The sequence below is a fragment of the Notolepis coatsorum genome (assembly GCF_963971535.1).
Source record: "Notolepis coatsorum genome assembly, chromosome: 1".
Taxonomy (NCBI): Eukaryota; Metazoa; Chordata; class Actinopteri; order Aulopiformes; family Paralepididae; genus Notolepis; species Notolepis coatsorum.
In genome coordinates, this window is record NC_140165.1 from 90,412,897 (window position 1) to 90,436,612 (window position 23,716).

The 23,716-nt window shown below is 46.2% G+C and overlaps 1 protein-coding gene across 1 annotated transcript in view; it reads right to left on the reverse strand.

Moving 5' to 3' along the window:
- The window catches only part of LOC311241999 (uncharacterized protein), a gene marked incomplete at its 5' end in the record, with an annotated part of 190,067 nt that overhangs the window by 158,373 nt on the left and 7,978 nt on the right, over window positions 1-23,716 (reverse strand). The window contains 2 exons of the mRNA XM_084330953.1: window positions 8,312-8,469; window positions 13,487-13,612. Coding sequence (XP_084187079.1) covers window positions 8,312-8,469; window positions 13,487-13,612 — 284 coding nt within the window. The remainder of the gene's footprint in view (window positions 1-8,311; window positions 8,470-13,486; window positions 13,613-23,716) is intronic.

Here is a 23,716-nt window from a genome sequence, read left to right on the forward strand (position 1 = left end):
GCTAAGTACAAACGATGCTCAAGTCCCCGGCGCTGAATGAGTTAAAGGAAAACGCCAACATTATGGGAAATGTGCTTACTTAACACTGTCACTATCACACAACTGAAGGTTAACCTTTCACTACCACACTACAGAAGGTTAACTGTCTGTAGTGTGGTAGTGAAAGGTTTAACCTTCTGTAGTGTGGTAGTGAAAGGGTTAACATTCTGTAGTGTGGTAGTGAAGGGGTTAACCTCCTGTAGTGTGGTAGTGAAAGGGTTAACCTTCGGTAGTGTGGTAATGAAAGGGTAACCTTCGGTAGTGTGGTAGTGAAAGGGTTAATCATAAATCAAATCAAATCAAATTTATTTATAGGGCCCGACAACACACGTTAATGTCCCCATGGGCCGTACAGGTCTTCTTTAAACAAGTCAAGAAGACAACATAACAATAAGTCAAGAACAGAACAAGAACACCATAGGGTCCAAACATTTTTTAGATGAATGCAAATAAATGAAAGAATGCAAGCACTCCCAGACATACCCCACGCGAAGGTAAGGAAAAACTCACTAAAACCTAACAATAGGGAAAAAAAGCTCCACAGGCAATGTGGAGGAGAGAAACCTTAGAAGGGCCGTTCAAGGGGGGATCTCCCTTCTTAGATGTCGGTGATAGTAGTGTTGCAGACGGACAGTTGGTAAGCATGCACTCATGTGTGTGGTGAAACACAGATGAGTGCATGCAATAGCAACTGTACATTTTGAAAAATTAAAGATAGAGCTAATAGCGATAGCAACTGAACATTTTGAAAGATTAAAGATAGAGTTGATAGCGGAGCTATTTGAGGCACAGGGGCGGCGCAAGAGGGTCACGTCCTCCCCGTCTTAGTCACGGGACATTCAACACTCCGGTCGTTGCTCAGGGACAGCCGGAGACAGGGGGAAGGGGGGTGGCGCAGAGAGGGTCGCGAACTCCCCGACATCATCGCGGGACATCCGGCACTCCGGTCACCACTACGAGACCTCCGAAGACAGGGGGGCACGCAGAGGGGGTCGCAATCTCCCGGCCTTCGTCACGGGACGTCCAACACTCCGGTCAACACTCCAGGACAGCAAGTCATAGGAAGACAGGGAGACGGGACAGGCGTTAGACAGCTCATGAGATTGTAGTAGGCGGACATAGCAATAGATACAAGTGGTAGGCATATATGTGAATGGAGTAGATATATGAAGTAAGCGTATTATGTGAATAGAATAGAAGTACTTAACCCAGCAATGAAACCGCGTTGACTGTTAATCTGTTAACAGTCTGTTAATCAGTTGACAGGACCACGGACAGACGGCGGTGAATAACTGATCCAATGCCTCGGAGGTGCATGTAGAGCAGTCACTACAAGCTTGGCCAAGACCCCGAGGCATCCATCACCTTGGTCAGCGCCAGGAGACGGGTACTCAGAGAGAAGGGGGAGGGAGGGGGGGGGGGGGGGAGAGAGGGGGGGGGGGAAGAGTTAGAGAGTTCCCATGTTTGTGGTGCTGCAAAGGAGCAGACATGTAGTACCCTGTAGTGCCATGTAGTACCCCGTAGTGCCATGTAGTACCCTATAGTACCCCATAGTGCCATGTAGTACCCCGTAGTATCCTGTAGTACCCTGTAGTGCCATGTAGTACCCTGTGGTGCCATGTAGAGCTATGTAAGCCATGTAGTACCCTGTAATGCCATGCAGTACCAAGTAGTACTCTGTGGTACCATGTAGTACCCTGTACCCTAACTAAACTACCCTATAGTAAACTACCCAGTGGTACCATGTAGTACCCTGTACCATAACTAAACTACACAGATTAATCTAAAGGTCAGTCCCCGACCAGGTGAGATCAAGGTAGGTTGAAGGAGAGAGAGAAAAGATGAGTCTTAAGCAGGGATTTAAAAGCTTCGACAGAGCAGGCGCCCCTGATGACGGCAGGTAATTTGTTCCACAGGTAGGGAGCACGGTAGACAAAGGCTCTGTGGCCGGCGGATTTCTTTTTAACCCTAGGGGTCGATAGAAGCCCCGCATTTTGTGAGCGCAGAGCACGAGCGGGCGAGTATCGGGAGATGAGATCAGATAGATAGAGCGGTGCAAGCCCATTTAAAATTTTGTAGGTGAGGAGTAGCACTTTAAAGTCAGAGCGGGCTTGGATAGGAAGCCAATGTAGGGCGGACAAAACTGGTGTGATGTGATCAAATTTTCTAGTTCTAGTTAGTATCCGTGCAGCCGCATTTTGCACGAGTTGAAGATTTTTGATGCTTGAATTAGGTAAGCCTGAAAAAAGTGCATTACAGTAGTCCAGACGTGATGAGACAAAAGCATGAATCAGGGTTTCAGCATCAGCCAGAGTTAAAATGGGGCGTATTTTTGCGATATTACGAAGATGGAAGAATGCAATTTTGGTGACATTTTTTATATGTGCATTAAATGAGAGGGAGGAATCAAAAATGACTCCGAGGTTTTTTATGGTGGAGCTCTGGGATACATGGCAGGTATCAAAGTTGAGGGAGATGTCCTGAAACAGGCCTCTGTGGTTTGGGGGGCCAACAATTAACATCTCAGTTTTATCTGCATTAAGGAGTAGAAAGTTTTGCGACATCCATTTTTTGACGGCAAGCAAGCAGGCCTCAAGGTTTTGTAGTTGGGAGGAATCATTTGGCTTAATAGGTATATATAATTGGGTGTCATCAGCGTAAAAATGAAAGTTTATGCCAAATTTGCGTATGATATCGCCGAGGGGTAGCATGTAAATCGAAAATAGCAAAGGGCCCAGGACAGAGCCTTGTGGGACACCACATTGCACTGGGAGGGTCTCAGATGTTAAATCATTATAGACCACGCAGTGTGTTCTATCAGTTAAATAGGATTTAAACCAAGCTAGTGCGAGACCCCGAATGCCAACATGGTTCTCAAGCCGACCTAGAAGAATCGAGTGATCGATAGTGTCAAAGGCTGCACTGAGATCAAGCAATAAGAGCACAGAGGTGAGGTTTGAGTCAAGAGAGAGCAGTAAGTCATTTGTGACTTTGGTAACCGCCGTTTCGGTGGAGTGTAAGGCTCTAAAGCCAGATTGAAATGATTCATTAAGATTATTGTTTGATAAATGGTCAGTAAGTTGCGTTGCGACGATCCGTTCTAACACTTTGGATAGGAATGGGAGATTGGAGATAGGTCTGTAATTTTTCAAGATTAGAGGGTCGAGGTTCGGTTTTTTAAGTAATGGTTTAATGACGGCTGATTTAAAGGCCAGGGGCACCACGCCAGTAGACAAAGAGGTGTTGAAGATATTGAGTAGGGCAGGGCCTAGAGTTGGGAAGAGTTTTTTGATGAGAGTTGCTGGGAGAGGGTCAAACAGACATGTTGAAGGTTTAGCCGCGCCAACCAGTTTAGAGAGGGCACTAAGTGAGACGTTTTCAAGGCAGCATAGCGTATGACTGGAATCAAAGTCAGGGGGAATGCCCGTCAAAGGTTGGGAGGGACTCTGATTGTTGAGTAAAGCAACAATTTCATCTCTAATGAGGTCAATTTTCTTGGTAAAAAATGTCATGAATTCGTTAGCCGAGAACGCATGGTTTAGGGCACTTGGTTGTTTCTGCGTAAGTTTTGCAACTGTGTCAAACAGAAACTTTGAGTTGTTTTTGTTTTCATTTATGAGCCTGGAAAAATAAGAGGTTTTGGCAAGTGAGAGTGCCTTTTTGTAGTTACGTAAACTATCATTCCAGGCGAGGCGGAATACTTCGAGTTTGGTCGAACGCCATTTATGTTCAAGTTTGCGACAAGCCTTTTTAAAGGAGCGCGTTTCCTCCGTAAACCAGGGAGTTAGTTTTTGCGGAGCACGTTTAATTTTAGGTTTAAGGGGAGCGACAATGTCGAGGGTGCTACGAAGGGCGGCATTAAGTTTGTCTGTAAAGAGATCAAGGGGGCCAGAGTAAGAGAGGAAGGGAGAGAGGGTATCTGGTAGGCAGTTAACTAGAATTGGGACAGTTGAGGCGTTAATACGACGGCTCATGTAGGATTCTACACTGTCTGGGCGAGAAACCGTCAGATCAATTTGAAATTTGATGAGGTAGTGGTCTGAGAGAGCAGGAACATAGGGGGAGACGGTCAAATTTGACACAGTGAGACCGCGGGCTAGGACTAGGTCAAGGGTGTTCCCACCACTGTGAGTGGGTTGGTCAACGATTTGAATGAGACCGACAGAGTCAATGATGTCGGTAAAAGCCTTATTTAGGGGATCTAGAGTTTTATTGGAATGAATGTTAAAATCACCAACAATTAAAATGTTATCTGAGCGCATAACAAGCTCAGAGATGAAAGTTGAAAATTCATCTAGGAAGAGGGTGTAAGGGCCTGGGGGGCGGTATAGGACAGCCATTACAAAGGATGCAGTGGAGGTAGGAATCAGACCGCCACACTTTCTGTTGGGTGGAGAGGGATGCAACAGGAGCACCTCAAACGAGGAAAACTTACAGTTTGCGTCGGATGTAAAGTTGTGCTTAGAGTCATAAATTAGAGCAACTCCGCCTCCTTTCTTGGAGGTGCGTGCGATGTGGGAGCTACTAAAATTAGGGGGTGAGGCCTCGTTTAAGGGCAGAAAATCATTAGGTTTAAGCCATGTCTCAGTGAGGCCAAATAGGTCGAGACTATGGTCTGTTATCAGTTCATTTACCAAAAGAGCTTTGGTTGGCAGAGAGCGGATGTTGATAAGGCCAACCTTCACACTCTCTGTATACTTAGCAGCGCGGTTTTCAGCCATGTGGGTAGGTTTAATCGCAATTAAGTTGGCATGGTTTATCGCACAAGGACGAGCTGGGTAAAGCGGAGCGTAACGGGATATTCTAGTTTTGATTGGGTATACAGGTTTAGGGGTAGAGATAGAAAGAGAGGAGTGGGGAGCCTGGTGGAGGAGGGACCGAGCAAGAAAGGTATAAGGATTGGCAGGGTCCATCAGTTTAGCATGACTAGCAGGCTCGCTAAGAGCCTGCACCCTGGCATGCTTGTGGGGTGGCTGTCAGCCCGAAGCTATAATCTTGTCTATATTGCGAGATAAGAGAGAGGCGCCTTGCATGTTAGGATGCACGCCGTCCTTTCTCAGCAAGCCAGGGCGCCCCCAGAAAGAGGACCAATTATCCACGAACCCTAAGCCCTGTTCTTTACAGTATTTTTCCAGCCATCGGTGTAGAGAAGCTGTCCTACTCACGAACTCATCATCATGCCGGTTTACAGGCAGGGGGCCAGAGAAGATTACTCGATGCCGACTCATCTTTCTGGCGAGGTCAGAAAGCCTAACTATGTTGATCTTTGTGACCTCAGAGACTTTCATCCTACAGTCATTATTTCCGACGTGTATAACAATATGGTCGAATTTATCTTCAGTGGGTGTGATACGTGGGTTACCTTTTGCCTTGACTATGCTATTCGCCAGAAATCTCAGGTTGGCTTCAATGTCGGTAGCTCTGGCTCCCCCATAACATTTGATCTCGGCTGGCTTGTCTAGCAAAATATGCCGGGTGATGGAGTCGCCAATCACAAGGACGGAACGACGGGGTTGCAGTGGAACCGGCTGCGTACTGGGACCGGAACCCGCAACACGTGTAAAATCATGTTGCAGAGCAGGTGCTGTTGAGGCCGAGGCCGAGGGGTTACACTGCCGCTTCGTAGTGGGCGCAAAGGCCTTGTCCTGAGCACTATGTCTGGGACTCTCCAGACGAGAAGACCCCGCTAGAGGCTCCTCAGAAAAGCCTATAGTGTCCAAGACGTCTAAAGCTGACTGTTTTCCTGACTCAAGTTCAAGGACACGACTCTCTAACAGAGTTAACCTTTCTAGGAGAGAGGGACAGACAGGACAGACAGAACACATAGCCATGCTTACACCAGGTAGAGCAGGAACAAATAAAGATACGAAGTACTATGGATCAACTGCTAAAGGCTATGTGTATGAAGCCGATTGAAGGTTTAGCTAATGAGCTAAAACCAGTGGGTCGAGTAAGTTGACAAGCTAACAAGGCAAGACCAGAAAATGCAGGTACAAAGGAGTGGCCTGCTAGAGGAGGGCAGGTGAGGGGCAGTAGATACTCTGATGCACTCGGTTGCCTCCTCGGTAAACTCCAGCAGGAAAACTCCAAGTCTTTGTCTGTCTTAGTCGGTCGCCGGCGCTCTGCTGGCGCTTAGATAGGCTACACTTAAATCCCTGATGAATATTGTCCCACACCTGTAGGGGGCTAGTCTCTGACTGATTGGACTAATTAGCACAGGCTGCTCAAGTCAAACCCAATGGGGTTGCACAGAGCCTGATTGATTAACAAACAATTATCAAAATATACAATGGATTGAGTACCAACTTACATTACTCAGCAAGAACACAGTGAAGTCAGCTCAGGTTTTAGAGAAATGTGTGCACAGGCAAATGTATTTAAACAAGCTTTGCCTCTGACTGATTGGACTAATTACCACAGGCTGCTCAAGTCAAACCCAATGGGGTTGCACAGAGCCTGATTGATTAACAAACAATTATCAAAATATACAATGGATTGAGTACCAACTTACATTACTCAGCAAGAACACAGTGAAGTCAGCTCAGGTTTTTCAATATTGATATCAATTTATCTGTGTGTTCAGTAGAAAGCTATCCAGCAAGGGCGGTCGGGTAGCACAGCGGACTAAGCGTCTGTCTACCACCGTAGAGTCAGTGGGATCTAATCCAACTGCCAGCGGTGCCTCCGGCTTGGCCGGTCGTCCGTGCTGACACAATTGGCAGTGTCAGTGGGTGGGAAGCCGGTGAGGGTGGGTCCTGGTCGTTGTAAACAGCGACTCTTACAGTTCGGTCGGGGCACCTGCACAGCGAGGGAAGGATCTGGGAGAGGTAGTGTGACCTTCCACACGTTACACTCTCCCAGTGAGAGTCCGTGCTGCCAGGTGAAAAGAAGCGGTTGACTGGCTGCACATGTGTCGGAGGAAGCATGCGATAGCCTCCACTCGTGGAGGGTAAGTGTGCAACGACCAGGAAGGGGATTGGGAATTGGCATAACGACTAACATTGGGATGGGAGAAAAACGGAAAAAGGAGGGGGAAAGATTATATTAAAAAAAAAAAAAAAAAGCTATCCAGCTGCAAGCTAGCCTAGCACAAATGAAGAAGTGGATATGGACCACTAGCCGAGCTTAAAGGAAAACTCCAACATTTTGGGAAATTAGCTTATTTAACATCTTCCCTGGAGTTTTGTCTCTGTGCATGCATTAGGCTTAGGGAACGCCCGCACCGTTAGCGTAGCTTAGCTTCATCACTGGAAGTGGGTCAGACTGAAGTTCCCTAGTCCCCTACAGTCACGAAATACACTCCAAATACAACTCAAAAACATTCCTGGAAACATGTTGTGACCTATGTATTTACCACGTGGAGAAATAAAATAATTGAATTCGACATTTACGTTTTCTAAGCAAATATACTCGTAAATATGTTTTGAATGCACTCCTCTCGGGACGCAGTGATTTCACGCAACGCATTGCTACTTTCTAACGCTAACGCCAGTGTTTGTTTACATTTTCATTTCATTCAAAGGATCCGAACCGATTGAAGTTTATGGATACCATGACTGTGGTAGGGGGTGGGAAAGCTGGCGGGTGGGAATCTGGCGTTGTGGACAGCGACGCCTACAGGTCAGGTCTCAGCGCTTGCTCAGCGGGGGCAGGACTTGGTGGAGATAGCGTGCCCTCCCACACGTTACACTTCACCAATGAGAGTCCTCGCTGCCAAGTGAAAAGAGCGTCACTGGCTTGACGGCGCACGTCTCGGAGGAAGCGTGCGTTCGACATCAGGACACCCTTGTACCGACTCGTAGGAGAACATGCGTACAACAACCAGGTAGGGGAGGGGGGGGAATTGGCACAACGACTAATTGGGACGGGGAGAAAATCGGAGAAAAATAGGAGAAAGAGAAGGTTAAAAAAAAACTCATGTGTTTTTGGCCAACAGCTAGGCTAGTGGTCTGTATCTGCCTCCATTCATTTGTGCTAAGCAAGGCTAGCTTGCAGCCAGATAGCTTTTTACTGAACACAGAGAGGAAAATTGGTATCCATCTTCTTGTCTGGCTCTGGGGAAGACGGTAAGCGCATTTCCCATAATGTTGTTGTGTTCCTTTACGACATGTATGTGTGACACAGAGGCCTTACACTGAATGTTTGAAATGCCCCCAGCCCCATGGTACAAACATTTTGGAATGTGTTTTCCAAACATACCTATGTACATAGGTGTAAACATTCCCTATATGAGAAAAGTGGCATCACACATCTCTCTCTCTCTTTCTCTAACCTGATGACTCCAGTAGTCTCATGGCCAGTCTCTCAACGTTGATCTCTTTCTGTTGACGGCTGGAGGACTTTGGGGATGACCGTCTCTCGTAGCTCCTCGACTGCCGGTGACGAGAGGAGGAGGAGGGAGGAGAGCGGTGAGGGGAGCGGGAAAAAGACCTGGTGGTATGAGAGACAACATTTTAGTGGATAGAATTTAAAAGGGCCTTTACTTGTGTCTTGTGGTCATTTTCTTTGGTACACCCAAGATGACTTCCAAGATGGTCCAAATTTATTTTCATGGCGAGTTGAGACAGTGATAACTCCGGCAGCAGAACCGGCCGCTCCGGACGCCCGAGGCCTTTATTGTAGAGCCTGATGGCAGCCGGTATAAAGGACCGCCCCAGGCGGTGTGTGGTGTGTCGGGGGGGGATGAGTCTTAGGCTGAACGTGGTCTTCATTCTGGCTCAATACACACAATTGTTAACACTTTCAGCGCCAATCACGCAATATTACGCGTTTGCTCGCCAACCGCTGAGCGCCAAAAACGTAATATTACGTTTTTAGATTGTTTTTCCGATTTTAATATCCTATACACTGTCACGGACCTCGTGTTACTATTGGAACTCATTCTGAGACCTCGAGAGTGCAATGCCGGACGAATTCTGCTAGGTAGCAGTATCACCTACCCTTTGAAACCTTATTTCACACTGTGTGTTACATTTTATATGATCCAGGCTGAGAATTTGGACCTGTGCAAGTGAAACGGTTCATCTGAGCACCTTGGAACGCGGTCAGCACACTTGATGCATATGTTGTGCCATTTCATGTCAGGGATTGATGGACATCAATACTGGAAATAGCGATCAGACAATTGGAATATTCATTTTGGGATACCTCCTAGTAAACGTAAGGACTATATGACATGAAACCTACTTTGATCCAACAATGATTTCACATCGATCGCAACGATCAACGTATGTAGTATTTGATTGGATTGAAGTTTATTTCAAATATGCAACATAACAAACAAACATCAAGTACATATATAAGCCTTAAGCCGTTCAAATAATAAATGTATATAAAAAATAAAAAACAACAAAGAACAAATAAAAAAGTCAAACTAAAGTTTTTTTTGTCATTTACATATTTGAAAAGGTGTTGGAAGAAGCATACATGTATTTAATCCCACCCCTATTTACTCATCAGAACATACTATATTTTATTTACTAATTCATACATTACTAGACTTATATTGAAAATGAACTTAGTTTAACAATATTTCTTTTTATAATACCTTATTAATATTTGCCACACTGTATGTTAACCTGTAAAGTTCCTCTAGCCATTTCCTTATACATATACAACCTTTATATACATATTTGACTGTATTTTATTTTAAACTGTTTTATGTTTTGACATTGCTTTAACTCCACAATCAGGTGGTGTAGTGAGCAAGGCGCTCGCTAACCAACGCTGGAGATGCTGGGTTCGAGCCCAGCTCTCGGCGTTGCTATCAGCTTGGCTGGTCGTTCATACTAACACAATTGGCAGTGTTAGGGGTGGGAAAGCTGATGGGTGGGTCCTGGGTGTTGTGGACAGCGACCCCTACAGTTCGGTCGGGGCGCCTGCACAGCGAGGGTAGGATCTGGAGAAAGGTAGTGTGACCTTCCACACGTTACACTCTCCCGGTGAGAATCTGCGCTGCCAGGCTGGCTGCCGGCTGGCTGCACATGTGTCAGAGGAAAGCATGCGACAGTCTCCGGCCTCCCGGACCAACAGTAGGGGGGGGGGGTGTGCAACAACCAGGAAGGGGGTTGGGAATTGGCATAACGACTAACAGTGGGATGGGAAAAAAATCGGGAAAAAAAATTCAAAGAAATCCAAATTAAATGTTCCCCTTAAATTGTAACCCCCATCTTGCACGTTGAACAGTCTTTGATATTTCCTGGGAGTTTATAAATTTTTGCTTTGTACATTATTTGTGCAGTTTGATACATAGATAGATATCCAACCTTGTGAATGATGCGCACAGCTCTTTTCTGTAGGATGGTTAATGGGTGTAATGAGCATTTATAATTATTTCCCCAGACTTCAACTCAGTAAGTTAAATATGGTGAAACTAGTGAACAACAGTATTCAAAACGTATGCCATTGCTGACGATCAGAGCATCAAAAGACGACCCCCGCCCTTTTGATGCATTCATGATGATACATAATACCTATTATATACCTTTGATTTTGTAATAGTAACGTGTCCAGGCAAGCAACGCGAACGACTTTAGCTAAATTCACATAACCCTCCATAACTCCGCTTTCAGGAATTAGCCCGGATCACTCTGAAACTATACAATATTCACCACGGGATAACACGCGAACGTATACATGAACGAATTTACTCTTTTTTACATGTTGGACGAGAGATAGTGACTGTCAAATGAGCCATAGTATTGTCTTCATAGCTATAATATAGAATATAGATATAGATCTGCAAACATCGTGACGCACATTGAAAATCTTTTAGCGTGGCCCATTGACTACAGGATGAGGATAATAGCTGGCGCTGAATGAGTTAAGGGGATGCAGACCAGAGAAAGACTTTCGTCTTGTTTACATCAGGGTCCCCCATTTTCAATTCATAACATTTATGACACACATGACATACAGATATATAGTACTGTTACATCCAGACATTTATGACATACAAGATATACACATTGTGACAGAGAGAGAGCGAGAGAGAGAGAGAGAGAGAGAGAGAGAGAGAGAGAGAGAGAGAGAGAGAGAGAGAAGATTGGATATTCGGAGTTGTGACAGTGAGAGGAAGTATTAGGAGAGGTAAAGGCGAGTAGGTGTTCTTTGTGTACTGGACCCTGGACTGGCTGAGATACCCCCTTGTGTACTGACCCTGGACTAGACGACTACCCCGAATTGTGAACAATCCCTTTTTCTGTCGGCGAGCCTGTTTTGTGTTTTTGACCCCGGACTGAATCACAACACACAAAAATGTTACGGCTGTGAGTAGGGCGTTCCCCATTGTTGTGGCATAATTACAAAACGTGTTTAGTCCCTTGTTTGAGCCGAATCTGGGTTGGACATGATTTGTGGAACTCCCTCTGGTGGTGCGGTCGTGGAATTCACTGACCTTTGGGAAGCATCTCGACATGTACATGGGTAGCTTAGTGGTGTAGTGTATCTTGTAGACCAGGCCCATTGCAAGTTGCTGTACTCTGTCGTCTACTCTAAGCCATCCTAGGATGTCAAAATTGGTAGGGGTGAGGTGGGTTTTAGGAGTAAGGTCAAGCAGTAGTCTGTTTTGTGATGTTTGTAATCTTGTTTTAGTGCCTTTGAGGTGCTTTGGTACCATGAGGTGCAAGCATAGTCGTAGTACCCTTGAATAAGTGCTCCTGTTAGAGTCTTCAGGGTATTCTTGTTTACCAGAGAGGAGATCCAGTACAAGAATCGAGTTCGTTTCTTGACTTTTTTTATTACATTGGTTGCCATTTTGTCACAGGATGCCTCTAGGATGGAACCCAGGTATGTAATTTCATCTTTCCTTGTGACAATATTGTCACCCACTGTAACAGAGAAGCCGTTTGCCTTGCCGAGTTTGCTATTTGATCCAAAGAGAATGGACTCCGTTTTACCCAGGTGTAATGATAGTTTGTTATCAGCGAGCCAGGTGCAGATTCTGCCGAGTTCCGAGCTGAGGGCTTTTTCAACCTGTAACTTGTTCCTGTCAGACCAGCAGGGCTGAGTCGTCCGCAAACAGGAACAAGTTGCAGGCACAAGCTGATGACATGTAATTTGCATAAATTAGGAACAGTAGCGGTCCTAGTATGCTTCCTTGTGGAACACCACAGCTCACTGGGAGGGGGGGGGGGGGGGGGGGAGATAGTGTACCGTTTACCTCCACCATCTGTTCTCTCCCCTCCAGGTAGGATTGCATCCAGCTCGCTGATGACCAATCGCTTTTAGTTTGTCAATCAGAATGGAGTGATTGAGTGTCGAAAGCCTTTTGGATTGCAGCATGACCATGCCGCAGTATTTGCCCGCGTCCACCTCTTGTTTGATGTGGTCGTTCAAATAGAGAAGGCACGCATCAGTGGAGTGGGATGTTCTGAAGCCAGATTGGAATTCGTAGATAATTTAATTTTTTTCACGAGGTACTTTTCGACCTGTTCATAGAACGATTTTTCCATGACTTTCGAGATGGAGGTAAGAATAGAAACAGGGCGGTAGTTGCCTTGGTCTAATTTGCTGGCTTTTTTGTGCAGGGGGGTCACTCTCGCAATTTTGAAGTCTTTGGGGACGTGTCCCTGTTTTATGGAGAGGTTTATTATGTGGGTGATGACTGGGGTGATGGCAGCTGCTGAGTCTGAGGAATTTTGAGGGGATATTGTCATGGCCAGTGGCCTTGTTAGGTTGGAGGGCGCTCAGTTTTTTTTGTCTGTATCTGTTGTTACCGTTTCAAGTTTGAAGTCGTCTTTGCAGACCCCTAGGTTTTTGTAGAAGGCTATGATGTGTTCTACCCCAAAATGCCCTAAGAGGGAAGGTAGTTTATTAACCAGTGTTGTGGCTATGTTTGTAAAGAAAATGTTTAAGTAATTGGCTACATCCAGCTTGTCTGTGATGAGTGTTTTCTGTCTTTATGTTTATGTTTGTAAATCTGTTTTTTTATGAGCAGCATGTCCCATGTAAACAGCCAAGGGACACTTTGTCGACCACTCTAGTAAGGTAGCTATATAGAGATGTAATGTTTAGCGAGGATAGTGATTTGCTACCGCTCACAAAGGAATTCAAGAACACGTTGTCTGTGTGAGACGTGATTGTATTCAATGCAGGAGATTCACACTTCAATCACCACTTTCACTTTGGATTGTGGGCAACTCCCTTGAGTGAAGGTCGCAAAGCTACAGACTTGCTGAATGACCACATAGTTGGCTTTTAAATAGTCTGCATCAGAACCCTCATGGACTTGCTGGTTTTAACATGGGACAGCCCTCTGCCCTACAGAACTTAACGAGAATGAGCTTCTGTGAGCCACAAGTCCAGACCATGGGATTCTGGGATTCAGACCATGTTGAGCCCAGGTATGAGTGTGTGCGTGTGCGTGTGCGTGTGTGTGTGTGTGTGTGTATGTATGTACGAATGTGCGACAGGTGATTTAAGTTGAGTGTACATGTATCCCACAAACCTGTGTGTGTGTCTGGAACTACGTGGCGATCGGGAACGGGCCCTGTGCTTCTCCCTCGGTGCTTTGCCATGGCGATGACGGGGGCTGGGAGAGCGGGACCAGGAGCGGGAGCCAGAGTGGGAGCGGCTGAGGAGAAAAATGGAAAAGAGAAAAGAGGTCAGCGTTCAATGGAGCAGGTCGCTTAAATTTGTAGCTCACACATTTTCACAATTTCATTGCTACTTACGACCAACATCACCATTTATTTTTAAATCAAAAGCAAACATTTCATTGAACAAAAAGATGACAACACCGCGAGAATCTAAGAATCATTTGTCTCGGGCGACATGGTGTGAAAACTGCAGAAAAATAGTCCAACTCTGGCAGAAAAGACGGCGCCGGTTTCGGATGAACCTCTTTGGGTTACGAAGATGGTAGAGACAGGAGAAGATGTTTGATAAACTGGCCAGTGAACAGAAAAAGATGCCAGAGGAACAAACCTGAAGAGCAAACAAGATTCATAACCACTCTAGATGAAAAGATGACCGTCGTGAACGAGGGACTCGGGAGTTTCGGTGTTGGAAACCGCAGGAAGGTGGAAGCGGTGCCTAAAGCAACAGAAATTGAGAGATCGACTGCAAAGTTGGCCGAGCATGAGGACAGAGACGGACATATCAATTTGCTCATATATAGTTTCCCAGAGGAAGTGGAAGGAAGAAGACGGTTCCCGAGGTTCTTGGCGAGGAACTGTACTCCTCACAGAAAGAACAAGGAAGAAGGTGAGTAGTATCTTGGCAGACAGCTCCCATCCTTCATTCAGCCAGTTTGAGCTCTTGAGCTCTGGGAGGCGCTATAGAGTCCCCCTGGCAACTAGGAATATATTGAAGAAGTCCTTCATTCCAAGTGCCATTAGCGTCCTTAATTCTGCAAGTGCATGCGTTTCTAATGTGTAACCCTGTCTCTGTTTTATGTCGTGCTAGTTGCCTTCTGGCTTCTTGTGTTGATTTTTCTGTTTGATGAGCCGAGGACAAATTTACACCTTGGTGGACAATAAAGATCAATTCAATTCACAGGGGAGCTGCTGCTGGAAACGGCTCACAGAACATCGGCAGCTCGCAAAGCAGTCAGAGCTCAGAGGCCTTTTGTCGTCAGATTCTCAGGATATCAACAGAAGGAGTTGGTGAGGAAACTAGCCAGAGAGAAAGGTGATGTTTTCTGGAAGGGCAACAGGATTGGCATCTATCAGGACTTTTCTAACATACCTACCATAAATCCTCTAATATAGGACAGGTCTTGTATTTACCTCAGCTGCAAAGAGCACCAGGCCTTTATTAGAGAGGCTTATATAAGAGGCAGGCCTTAATTTCTAAAATAGACATAATCCATTCTATTTTTTAATACGTACATTGTCCGTCTACATTTATTTAGACTAACATTGGTATTTAAATATTGAGTGCAGTTGAGTAATTGTGAAACTGTGGTGGGATTAATATAATAATAATAATTTAGGACCTGCTCAGAGGTCATCAATCGGCACACATGCGATGCATGCATGCAATTCGTATCTGCGATTAACCCATCCCGTCGTCCTTCCCCCCCAAGGGCAGCCGGGAGCAGACAGGCGTCAACGTGAGCCGCGCCAGGGGACCAATCCAAGTGCTCCTGTCCGTCTTCGTCAAGGACGCCACAGCGTTAGCGATCTATTGTTGTGCATGTTTTTCCATTGGGTTTATCTTATCGGGGGGGAACCTTGCGAGCACGGGGAAGGCCTGGGAGATACCCCACCTGGGTAACTGGCATCATGGAAACCTGGTCCCCAAGCGGGAATCGAACCCTGGACCTTCTTGCTGTGAGGCGACAGTGTTAACCACTACACCACCGTACCGTGAACGTAATTCACACACTGAAGTTGGAACGGTCTATGTGTAGACTGCGGGGCCCACACAGACAATTTTGCGTGTGGTACCTTCTCGACTCTACCTGAGTCAAGTCGAGTTGATAGCATGCAGGCAATAGCTTTAGCTAACGCTATCATAGCATCATGATCTGTAATGTCAACTGGACAACGCCAGCCCCGCCTGCCAACGCCATATAGATAGCGAACGTTAATGAACGATTGCAAACGAAGCCAACGTCATCCAGCCAACACCACAGATCTAGCTATGACAACGTTAGCTAATGCTAACGCCAACGAGAGGGAAACGTTAATGTAGTCAGTGTAGCGGGAACGGTATAGAGAGGCAGCACTTAATTTGCATTGGCAAGAGTTTCTCATTCTATATCACGGCACGAAAAACCTTGTATTGGAAGCCGGCCTGTATTTGTCTGCATGTATCAAAGCCCCGGCCATTATAAGAGGCCCGTCCTCTATTTGAATACCATCCACTATTAGAGGATTTACGGTATAACATTCCCTATGAGATCAAGCAGTTTATGCTCTACCTGGCAGTTGTTTTTCTACGATCGATGGAAAGGACCACCGTTTCGATGATTCTTTTGTGATCACAAGTTATTTTCACGGGGATTTATTTTTTGTTATGCCAAATATTGTATGCTCACACAAAGGTAATGTATGATGGTGACTTTACACTGTACTAGAAATAAAGTGTAGGTTCCCCTGAATCATAAAAGGTATAACACTTGATACTTACTCAAAGATTAAGCTCAGAATTGGCCAAGATATAACACTATGTCCAGGCGAACCTTTGTTTATGTCGGCTTTAGAGGGTTAATGCAGTGATGGATAGCGGCATGGATAGAACGGCCGTGTTGGAGGGAGGAGACCAGCGGCTTGCCTCTGGGGCATTAAGGGGCTGGGCAGACTGTACCAGTGTGATAAGATGCATTAAGGGGCTGAGCAGACTGTACCAGTGTGATAAGATGCATTAAGGGGCTGGGCAGACTATCAGTATGATAAGATGCATTAAGGGGTTGGGCAGACTGTACCAGTGTGATAAGATGCATTAAGGGGCAGACTGTACCAGTGTGATAAGATGCATTAAGGGGCTGGGCAGACTGTATCAGTATGATAAGATGCATTAAGGGGTTGGGCAGACTGTACCAGTGTGATAAGATGCATTAAGGGGCAGACTGTACCAGTGTGATAAGATGCATTAAGGGGCAGACTGTACCAGTGTGATAAGATGCATTAAGGGGCAGACTGTACCAGTGTGATAAGATGCATTAAGGGGTTGGGCAGACTGTACCAGTGTGATAAGATGCATTAAGGGGCTGGGCAGACTGTACCAGTGTGATAAGATGCATTAAGGTCGCTTTCACATATAGTTTTAGTGGACTCTGTGCGGTTCTGGGGGTGAAGTTGCAACATTGTTGCATTCTACATTTGGTTCGCCTGCGTTCACACAGATATCTGTCAGGCGGACCGAGACCTTCTGAACAATGTCACGCGGTCGAAAAGGGCGCTTGTCTATTGGACAGTGGAAATGTGTGTGTGGCTGCGATCCCGTGTGTGCGCGCGTGTGTGTCTGTGTGTGGACTGCGGAGCCCTCCAGATCAGCGGAGCCGAGTTTTGACATGGCATTGATCCATTGTTCTATTGAAGCAAATTACCACCATCCTCTCGCTAAACAACTTGTAGACCACAGTGTTTTTATGAGTGCCCACAAGTAGCTGTTTTATTAATAATATAATAAGCCGCGCGCCTCAGTGATAATAATAAACCACGTTTTTTCTTCCTTCTTCCCAAGATGCACAGATAGATAGATAGATAGATAGATAGATAGATAGATAGATAGATAGATAGATAGATAGATAGATACCCGCGGACCGAGTTCGACGCGCATTCACACAGACCCGAAAAAACCGGACTATCGAATTCTGGTCCGAAAGTCCGGACCAAACAGCCCCTGTGTGAAAGCGACCTAAGGGGTTGGGCAGACTGTACCAGTGTGATAGATGCATTAAGGGGTTGGGCAGACTGTACCAGTGTGATAGATGCATTAAGGGGCTGGGCAGACTGTACCAGTGTGATAAGATGCATTAAGGGGTTGGGCAGACTGTACCAGTGTGATAGATACATTAAGGGGTTGGGCAGATTGTACCAGTGTGATACGATTCTTTTACTTTTACTTCTATACATTTTTATTATTATTAGGTATATATTTTTTTATGTTCTTCCATTTCATTGGTTGTTTTATTCATTTTAATTGTTTTTATTCATTTAACTTTTCATCTTTATCTCCTGTAGCACTTTGAGATTTTCACAAATATAAAGTGCGGTACAAATTATTATTATAAGATGCATTAACACTTTGAGCGCCACTCACGGCTTATCTCGGGTTTACGATAGTTACGTTGAAAGCCACTCACGAGAATTCTCGGAATTATTATTATCTTTTTTTTTTAGCGATCTGAAATCATATTGCATCACGCAAGCCTACCCTAGCCTACCCAGGGGCCGCCGTCGATCAGATGTGAAAAAAGCACCCCCTATCGTCTCCCAGATGGTAAATCACCCTTTTGGAATGGACTCAATGAAAATGGATGGGGAAAAAAATATATTCCAGTCCACATTTTCCAGTCCACTGATGCAGCCGGAGTTACCAGAGTTCATTCTGGAGCCTCTGAGCCCCGCGGATCATGAGTTCTACTGTATACACGTTAGATCTATACACGTATCGATTTTTTTGAATGGTGATCAGGAATTGGAATATACCATTTGGATACCATCTGATGTCAGGTAAGGAATCTATGTTCTGTATCGTAATGGCTCCGCTCGGCATCACTACTGCACTGTACCTCGCTCGTGCACGCGCACTGAATAAAAATTCCACAAATGTACCTTTACATCCCAACATTCGTCTGACCACACCCCTATCAGCTTACCTACATAAGCAGGGGTGGGGCCACATACTCGCCTCCTTCTTCGCTTTCACCACAAGGAAGTGCCTTCGGTAGATCCCCACTTGACGAGGTTGTTAGTAGGAGAAAGTTGGAAAACAAGGGATACGTTGACATCATATCTTTATTTTCTCTCACTATTTTCGAGAAAATACGGCGATATTGTCTTCGCACTGGAGTGTCTGGAAGATGATGATCATTCTACACCTCCACCGGTTTTTTCGTATTGGGAGTTCACGCCGCTTACATGCCTCCCAACTGCAGTCCTCCTTGCTGCGGCTGGATGGGGTAAAACCCTCCAGCGACACAGCTGAACTGTAGGACGCACCGACTGTTGTGAGAAGCGGTGGGTTCCAGGTTTGGTGAGTAATGTTTGCTTGCGAGCACCACTTGTCTGTTAGTGCTATGGGGGCTAGCTGACAATGTTTACGAAAACCGGCCCCAGATTAGGGTCCTTTGTTCAGCCTTTTTAGGCGACGGCGGAGGATCTTGGTTTGAAGCCCATTATAGCAACTGGTGGGCCACGACCAGTAACTGGTGATCCCAGGATCTCTGGACGAGTGGGTACTTCTGTCACCGTATAGGCCCCATCTTTCATATGCAAATGAGAGTATACCCTAAACGAGGAAATGTGGGCATGGATGTTCGTTATCGGAAGATCCATGTTCAAGTCGGCTACAGCCCAGATGGGACTTGTGCTGGCTCCGCCGGATGTATGGTAAAATCACCGTTGTAAACTGTGTTGACATCTCGTTTCTCTTCTCTCTTAAAAGGTGAGGAGGGTTTCAGAACGGCGGCCTGTCTGAGTGTGGCTTGTTATATCGTTGAGTACAAGTTCAGGTGATAGCTGCTTAGCTTGCGTGCTAGTTGTTGCCTACCTGTAAGCCAGTCATCTGCGCTCACGGTAGGAAAGGTCCTGACCAGACCTTAAACACTTCTTCTTTTTTTCCCTTCTAAATGTTTTGTAAATAACGATGTTTTCCAAAACGAGTGTTGCTGCACTACATTTAGGATACGACGCGAGTTATGTGTGAATTGTCTTGTCACTGGTATTAGCTTCTCCATGCAAATCGGGTTGTTTGTTACAGATGTGAAAATGATCTGGTTTGTTGTGTTGAGAAACATCATGTGTGTTCATGTACCGTGTACTCACAACTAAGGGGGTTAAACTAACCTATAAAGCTATGCTTAGTGACATATGAGTGAAGAATGAATTCTTTTCTCAGCCTGTAATGACAATGAACAGTGTGTTCACATATTAACAGGTTTACCTGTTCAACTGGCTGTATTAAGGGTAAAGTAGGAGGGGTGTTTTCCCCCCGATTCCCTGGGGACTTCTTCACCCTCCTCTCAGACATGTTGTTACAATATATTGTGTCACTGTGTGGTAGGGATACGATGTAACCCTTAGCTTAGTTGCTGGGGTTGTGCTAACCGCTTGAGAAACTATTTTCCTAAAGAAAAGATTGTTTGGTCACTTTTCGTGTGTGCTTAGCAAGGCCTGTGGCCGATACTAATCGAGAATTATGTATTCTCTCGTTATGAAAAACGGCTTTCCTCTGTAGAGTGTTTTTGCCATTTTTTGTAGGTGATAAGGGGTTGTGTGTGTCGTGTGATCTACAACTGGGTTGGGTTGGCCACAGAAGCACATGTGTAAGTCTGGTACCGGGGCTCTTAAGGGGGCCCTCTCTATTCTGTGTTTTTTCCTTAGTAAAAATCAGATAGCAGGTTAGCACATGAGCTGTGTGAAGCTGTTAAAAAGACACTTCATGTAGCAGAATATGACTGTCATGCTCTATTTGTCATTACATCGTATCATGGGTGTGGGGTCGTAAAGGGGTGAACTGGTAATCCTTTCCTCCCCTTCTTTGATGGGCAGGGGTTAAAACCTCCTGTCCTTCAAGGTTACAGGGTAAGAGGGGGGGGGGGGGGAGTTTCCTGGTCCCACGCCCTGGAATATTGGGCGTGTGCACCGCAGAAATTCCCCCGCCATAGAGTACGTCACTGTGCGCGTCTCTGTTGGTAGGACATCCGTGAGCTGTTCGGGTCCATATGATGGATCTGTTTCAGGGAGTGGTCAGGGCTCCTCCTCACGAAGCTCCTATTCGGGCCTTCTGTGAGTTAGGACTCTCCTTCCATGTGAGGGAGCCTCCTCAGAGTGCAGAGCCTCCTCCTCAGATTGTCAAGGTGAGTAGAACTTCAAAAAGGAGTCCTGCTCTATTGTGTGTGTATTTGATTCAATTCGATTATTGAGTGTATTGGTTCAGTGCCTCCTCCTCGGAGAGCCCTAATCCAAATATTACATAGCTCAAATGTTGCAATATATTCTTTTCAATCTATACAGCTCGCGTGGGAAGTCTCTCTGGGGATTTCCGTCTCCTCCCTATGGGAGGGTGGTGGGATGTAAAAATGTAAAAAAAAATTACCCTCAGCCTGCGTCATGAGGGATTCATGTCAGTCTGTGTTCTTTCTTTTTTGGGATAAAAAGAGGAAGGTACATGAAGCACGACGGCTCCGTGTCGTTCTCCCAGGCGACTTGGAGGAACAATGTTTGGTGTCTTGATAGACTATCCATTGATGTGTTTGGGTCTCGACGCATACATAGTGCTGGCTCGGTGTGTTTCTGTTCAGGGTCACACAGGGGCTAAGTGCGCCTTGGTTGCTTGTTAAAACAGCGTTTTTATAGGGCAACTGGGATGGAGTTTTGTCTCTTCCGAGCGCTAGTTTACTAGGTTGTCTCGATGAATTCTCATTCATATCTGGGGGATGTTAACGGAATAGATCAGAACATAGGTAGAGGGGTCTCACGCCCTTGGGGTGGGCCACTGAGCACGGTCTAAATGAGGACCGTCTGGGTGGCGCCCTCTTTTCATGTTTTAGATCGACACGCATACCTACCCCCTCTCCTGGAGTGGGCAGGTCGGCGTGGTTAGGACACGGGACTGGCCTGGTCACGCTGGTCCAGGTCAGTTAACCCGTTGTCCGCCAGGGATGCAGATCTGCTGTTCTGGTACCCTGAGGGACTTGTGCTTTTTTCGGGGGGGAAAATGCCAGGTCGGTCCGGGTGGCCTAAATATTAAAGGCAACCAACTTGTGTCTAACCACGCCCAACTTGCGTCTAGCCACGCCCCCGCGGCGACGCGGCAGCAGCTCTAACTCCTTTGGCGCCTGTCTCGTCCGCAGTGCTCCAGGCTCAGGTTACAGCCTGTTGCCTGGTTTTCCCCGGTGCGCTGCCTGCTTCCGTTGGTTAACCTTTTTTGTGTGCTTACGGCCATGCTGACTGCCTGTTCTGCAGGGTCAGTGTGCCAGGCGGTGTGCTATTGGGGGGAAAGGGCCCGCTCTTGGAGGGGCCTTATCCGAATACGCTGGCGATGTGGGGGGCGGTGTCACTAAGTGACCGCCTGGTGGGGTCTTGATGCCTGGCGTCATTGACCTCTCCGGGCCCCCGTTTTCCAGGGGATCCAGTCCCTTCAGTGGGTCTGGGTCTTCCTTCGTGCTCCGCTGCTACGGCCTTGCCACGGGGTTGGGTTTGCTCTTGACCCCGTGATTTCTGGGGGCAGTAACGAGGTTGTTCCCTCCGTTCGTTCCCGGGTGGCATGCGGGTTGTGCGTGTGTGTAGTCGTGGGGTCAGGCCACGGTCTGCTCACCCTGTGCGTTGAGTTGCTTGAGTGCCTCTTCGCACGGTCGGGTCCGTCGCCCTCCCGGGAACCTCCAATAGGGGGGGTGCCCTCCATTAGGGGGGGTCGGGGGGCTCGGTCCTCCCTGATCTGATGGTTGTGGGGGGCCTCAGCGGGGTGTATTTGTCGGCCGATGGCTCTCGCTCGGCCTCCCTTGTGCAGTAGTGATGCCGAGCGGAGCCATTACGATAGAGAACGATAGGTTATGACTATAACCAAGTTCTGTTAGTAATGGTGACGCTCGGCATCAGACGCCGCTGCTGCCCTTGATCTCACCTTGTGGTGAAAGCTTGGGAAGGAGGCGAGTATGTGGCCCCACCCCTGCTTATGTAGGTAAGCTGATAGGGGTGTGGTCAGACGAATGTTGGGATGTAAAGGTACATTTGTGGAATTTTTATTCAGTGCGCGTGCACGAGCGAGGTACAGTGCAGTAGTGATGCCGAGCGTCACCATTACTAACAGAACTTGGTTATAGTCATAACCTATCGTTATCAGTGTTAGGATAATCAGACTCGTTTTCGAGGAGATATAAGGTTTTTTGTGATATGTGCTCTATCTGTTTCACTGTAAAATCCATGAGGAAATGAAAGCAGCTATCATCAGCACGCGGCTCGAACGTGCGTGCGTGCACGTATACTATTGATCATCTAGCGTTTATTTGAAAACAATTCATAAATAGGCCGACAAATATCAACGTTCTGGAATATTCCAGTAAAAGGCGATTATCACAGAATGGGCTGTTTTTCACCTGAAAACGAGTGCTTTTCAAAATGCTCTCAAGCGGAAATGAAGCGATAAAAAACCAATCTGCCTTGACAACACTGACTGGAAAATGATTATTTGATAAGCGAGGGCAGATTAGACACATAGCCATAATTTAAAACATAGATTAGACAATTTTTTTTTTTCAACGATTTTTTTTTTGCGTTTTATCGCTTTATTTCTACTGGGCAGTCCAGTAGATAGAGATAGGAGGAATGGGAGACAGAGTGGGGGGGAAGACATTCGGCAAATAACGACGGGTTCGGGAATCGAAGCCGGGTCGGCCGTGTCGTGGCTGAGCGCGCTATGTGGTTCGCCACTGGGTTAGGTTAGGTGCTATTAACGTTAACTTTGGGAGTGGACCGTGGCATTCAAGGGGGTAAAAAGGAAAACACGGCGTGTACCAGTGTGATAAGATGCAGTAAGGGGCAGACTGTACCAGTGTGATAAGATACATTAAGGGGTTGGGCAGACTGTACCAGTGTGGTAAGATACATTAACACTTTCAGTGCCAGCAGGGGGCACACGATTTAGTGCTTGAATGCCCACCATCCACTTCAATGTTAGCGTTAATAACGCCTAATCTATGTTTTAAATTATGGCTATGTGTCTAATCTGCCCGTCGCTTATCAATGACTCGTTTTCCAGTCAACATTGTCAAAGCGGATTGTTTTTTTTATCGGTTCATTTTCGTTTTATAGCATTTTGAAAAGCCCTCGTTTTCAAGGAAAATAAAAAGATTCCATAATAAACGGCCTGTACTGGAATATTCTAGAATACACAAAAACTTTGTAATTTTTCTGCCTATTTATGAATCGTTTTCAAATAAACGCTAGATTATCGATAGTATATGTGTACGTATGCACGCTATATAGGCGATCTGAAAAATCGATTCTCTGATTTCCTCAAAGCCATCGCCCACACACACACACACACACGGCGAACGCTGAGA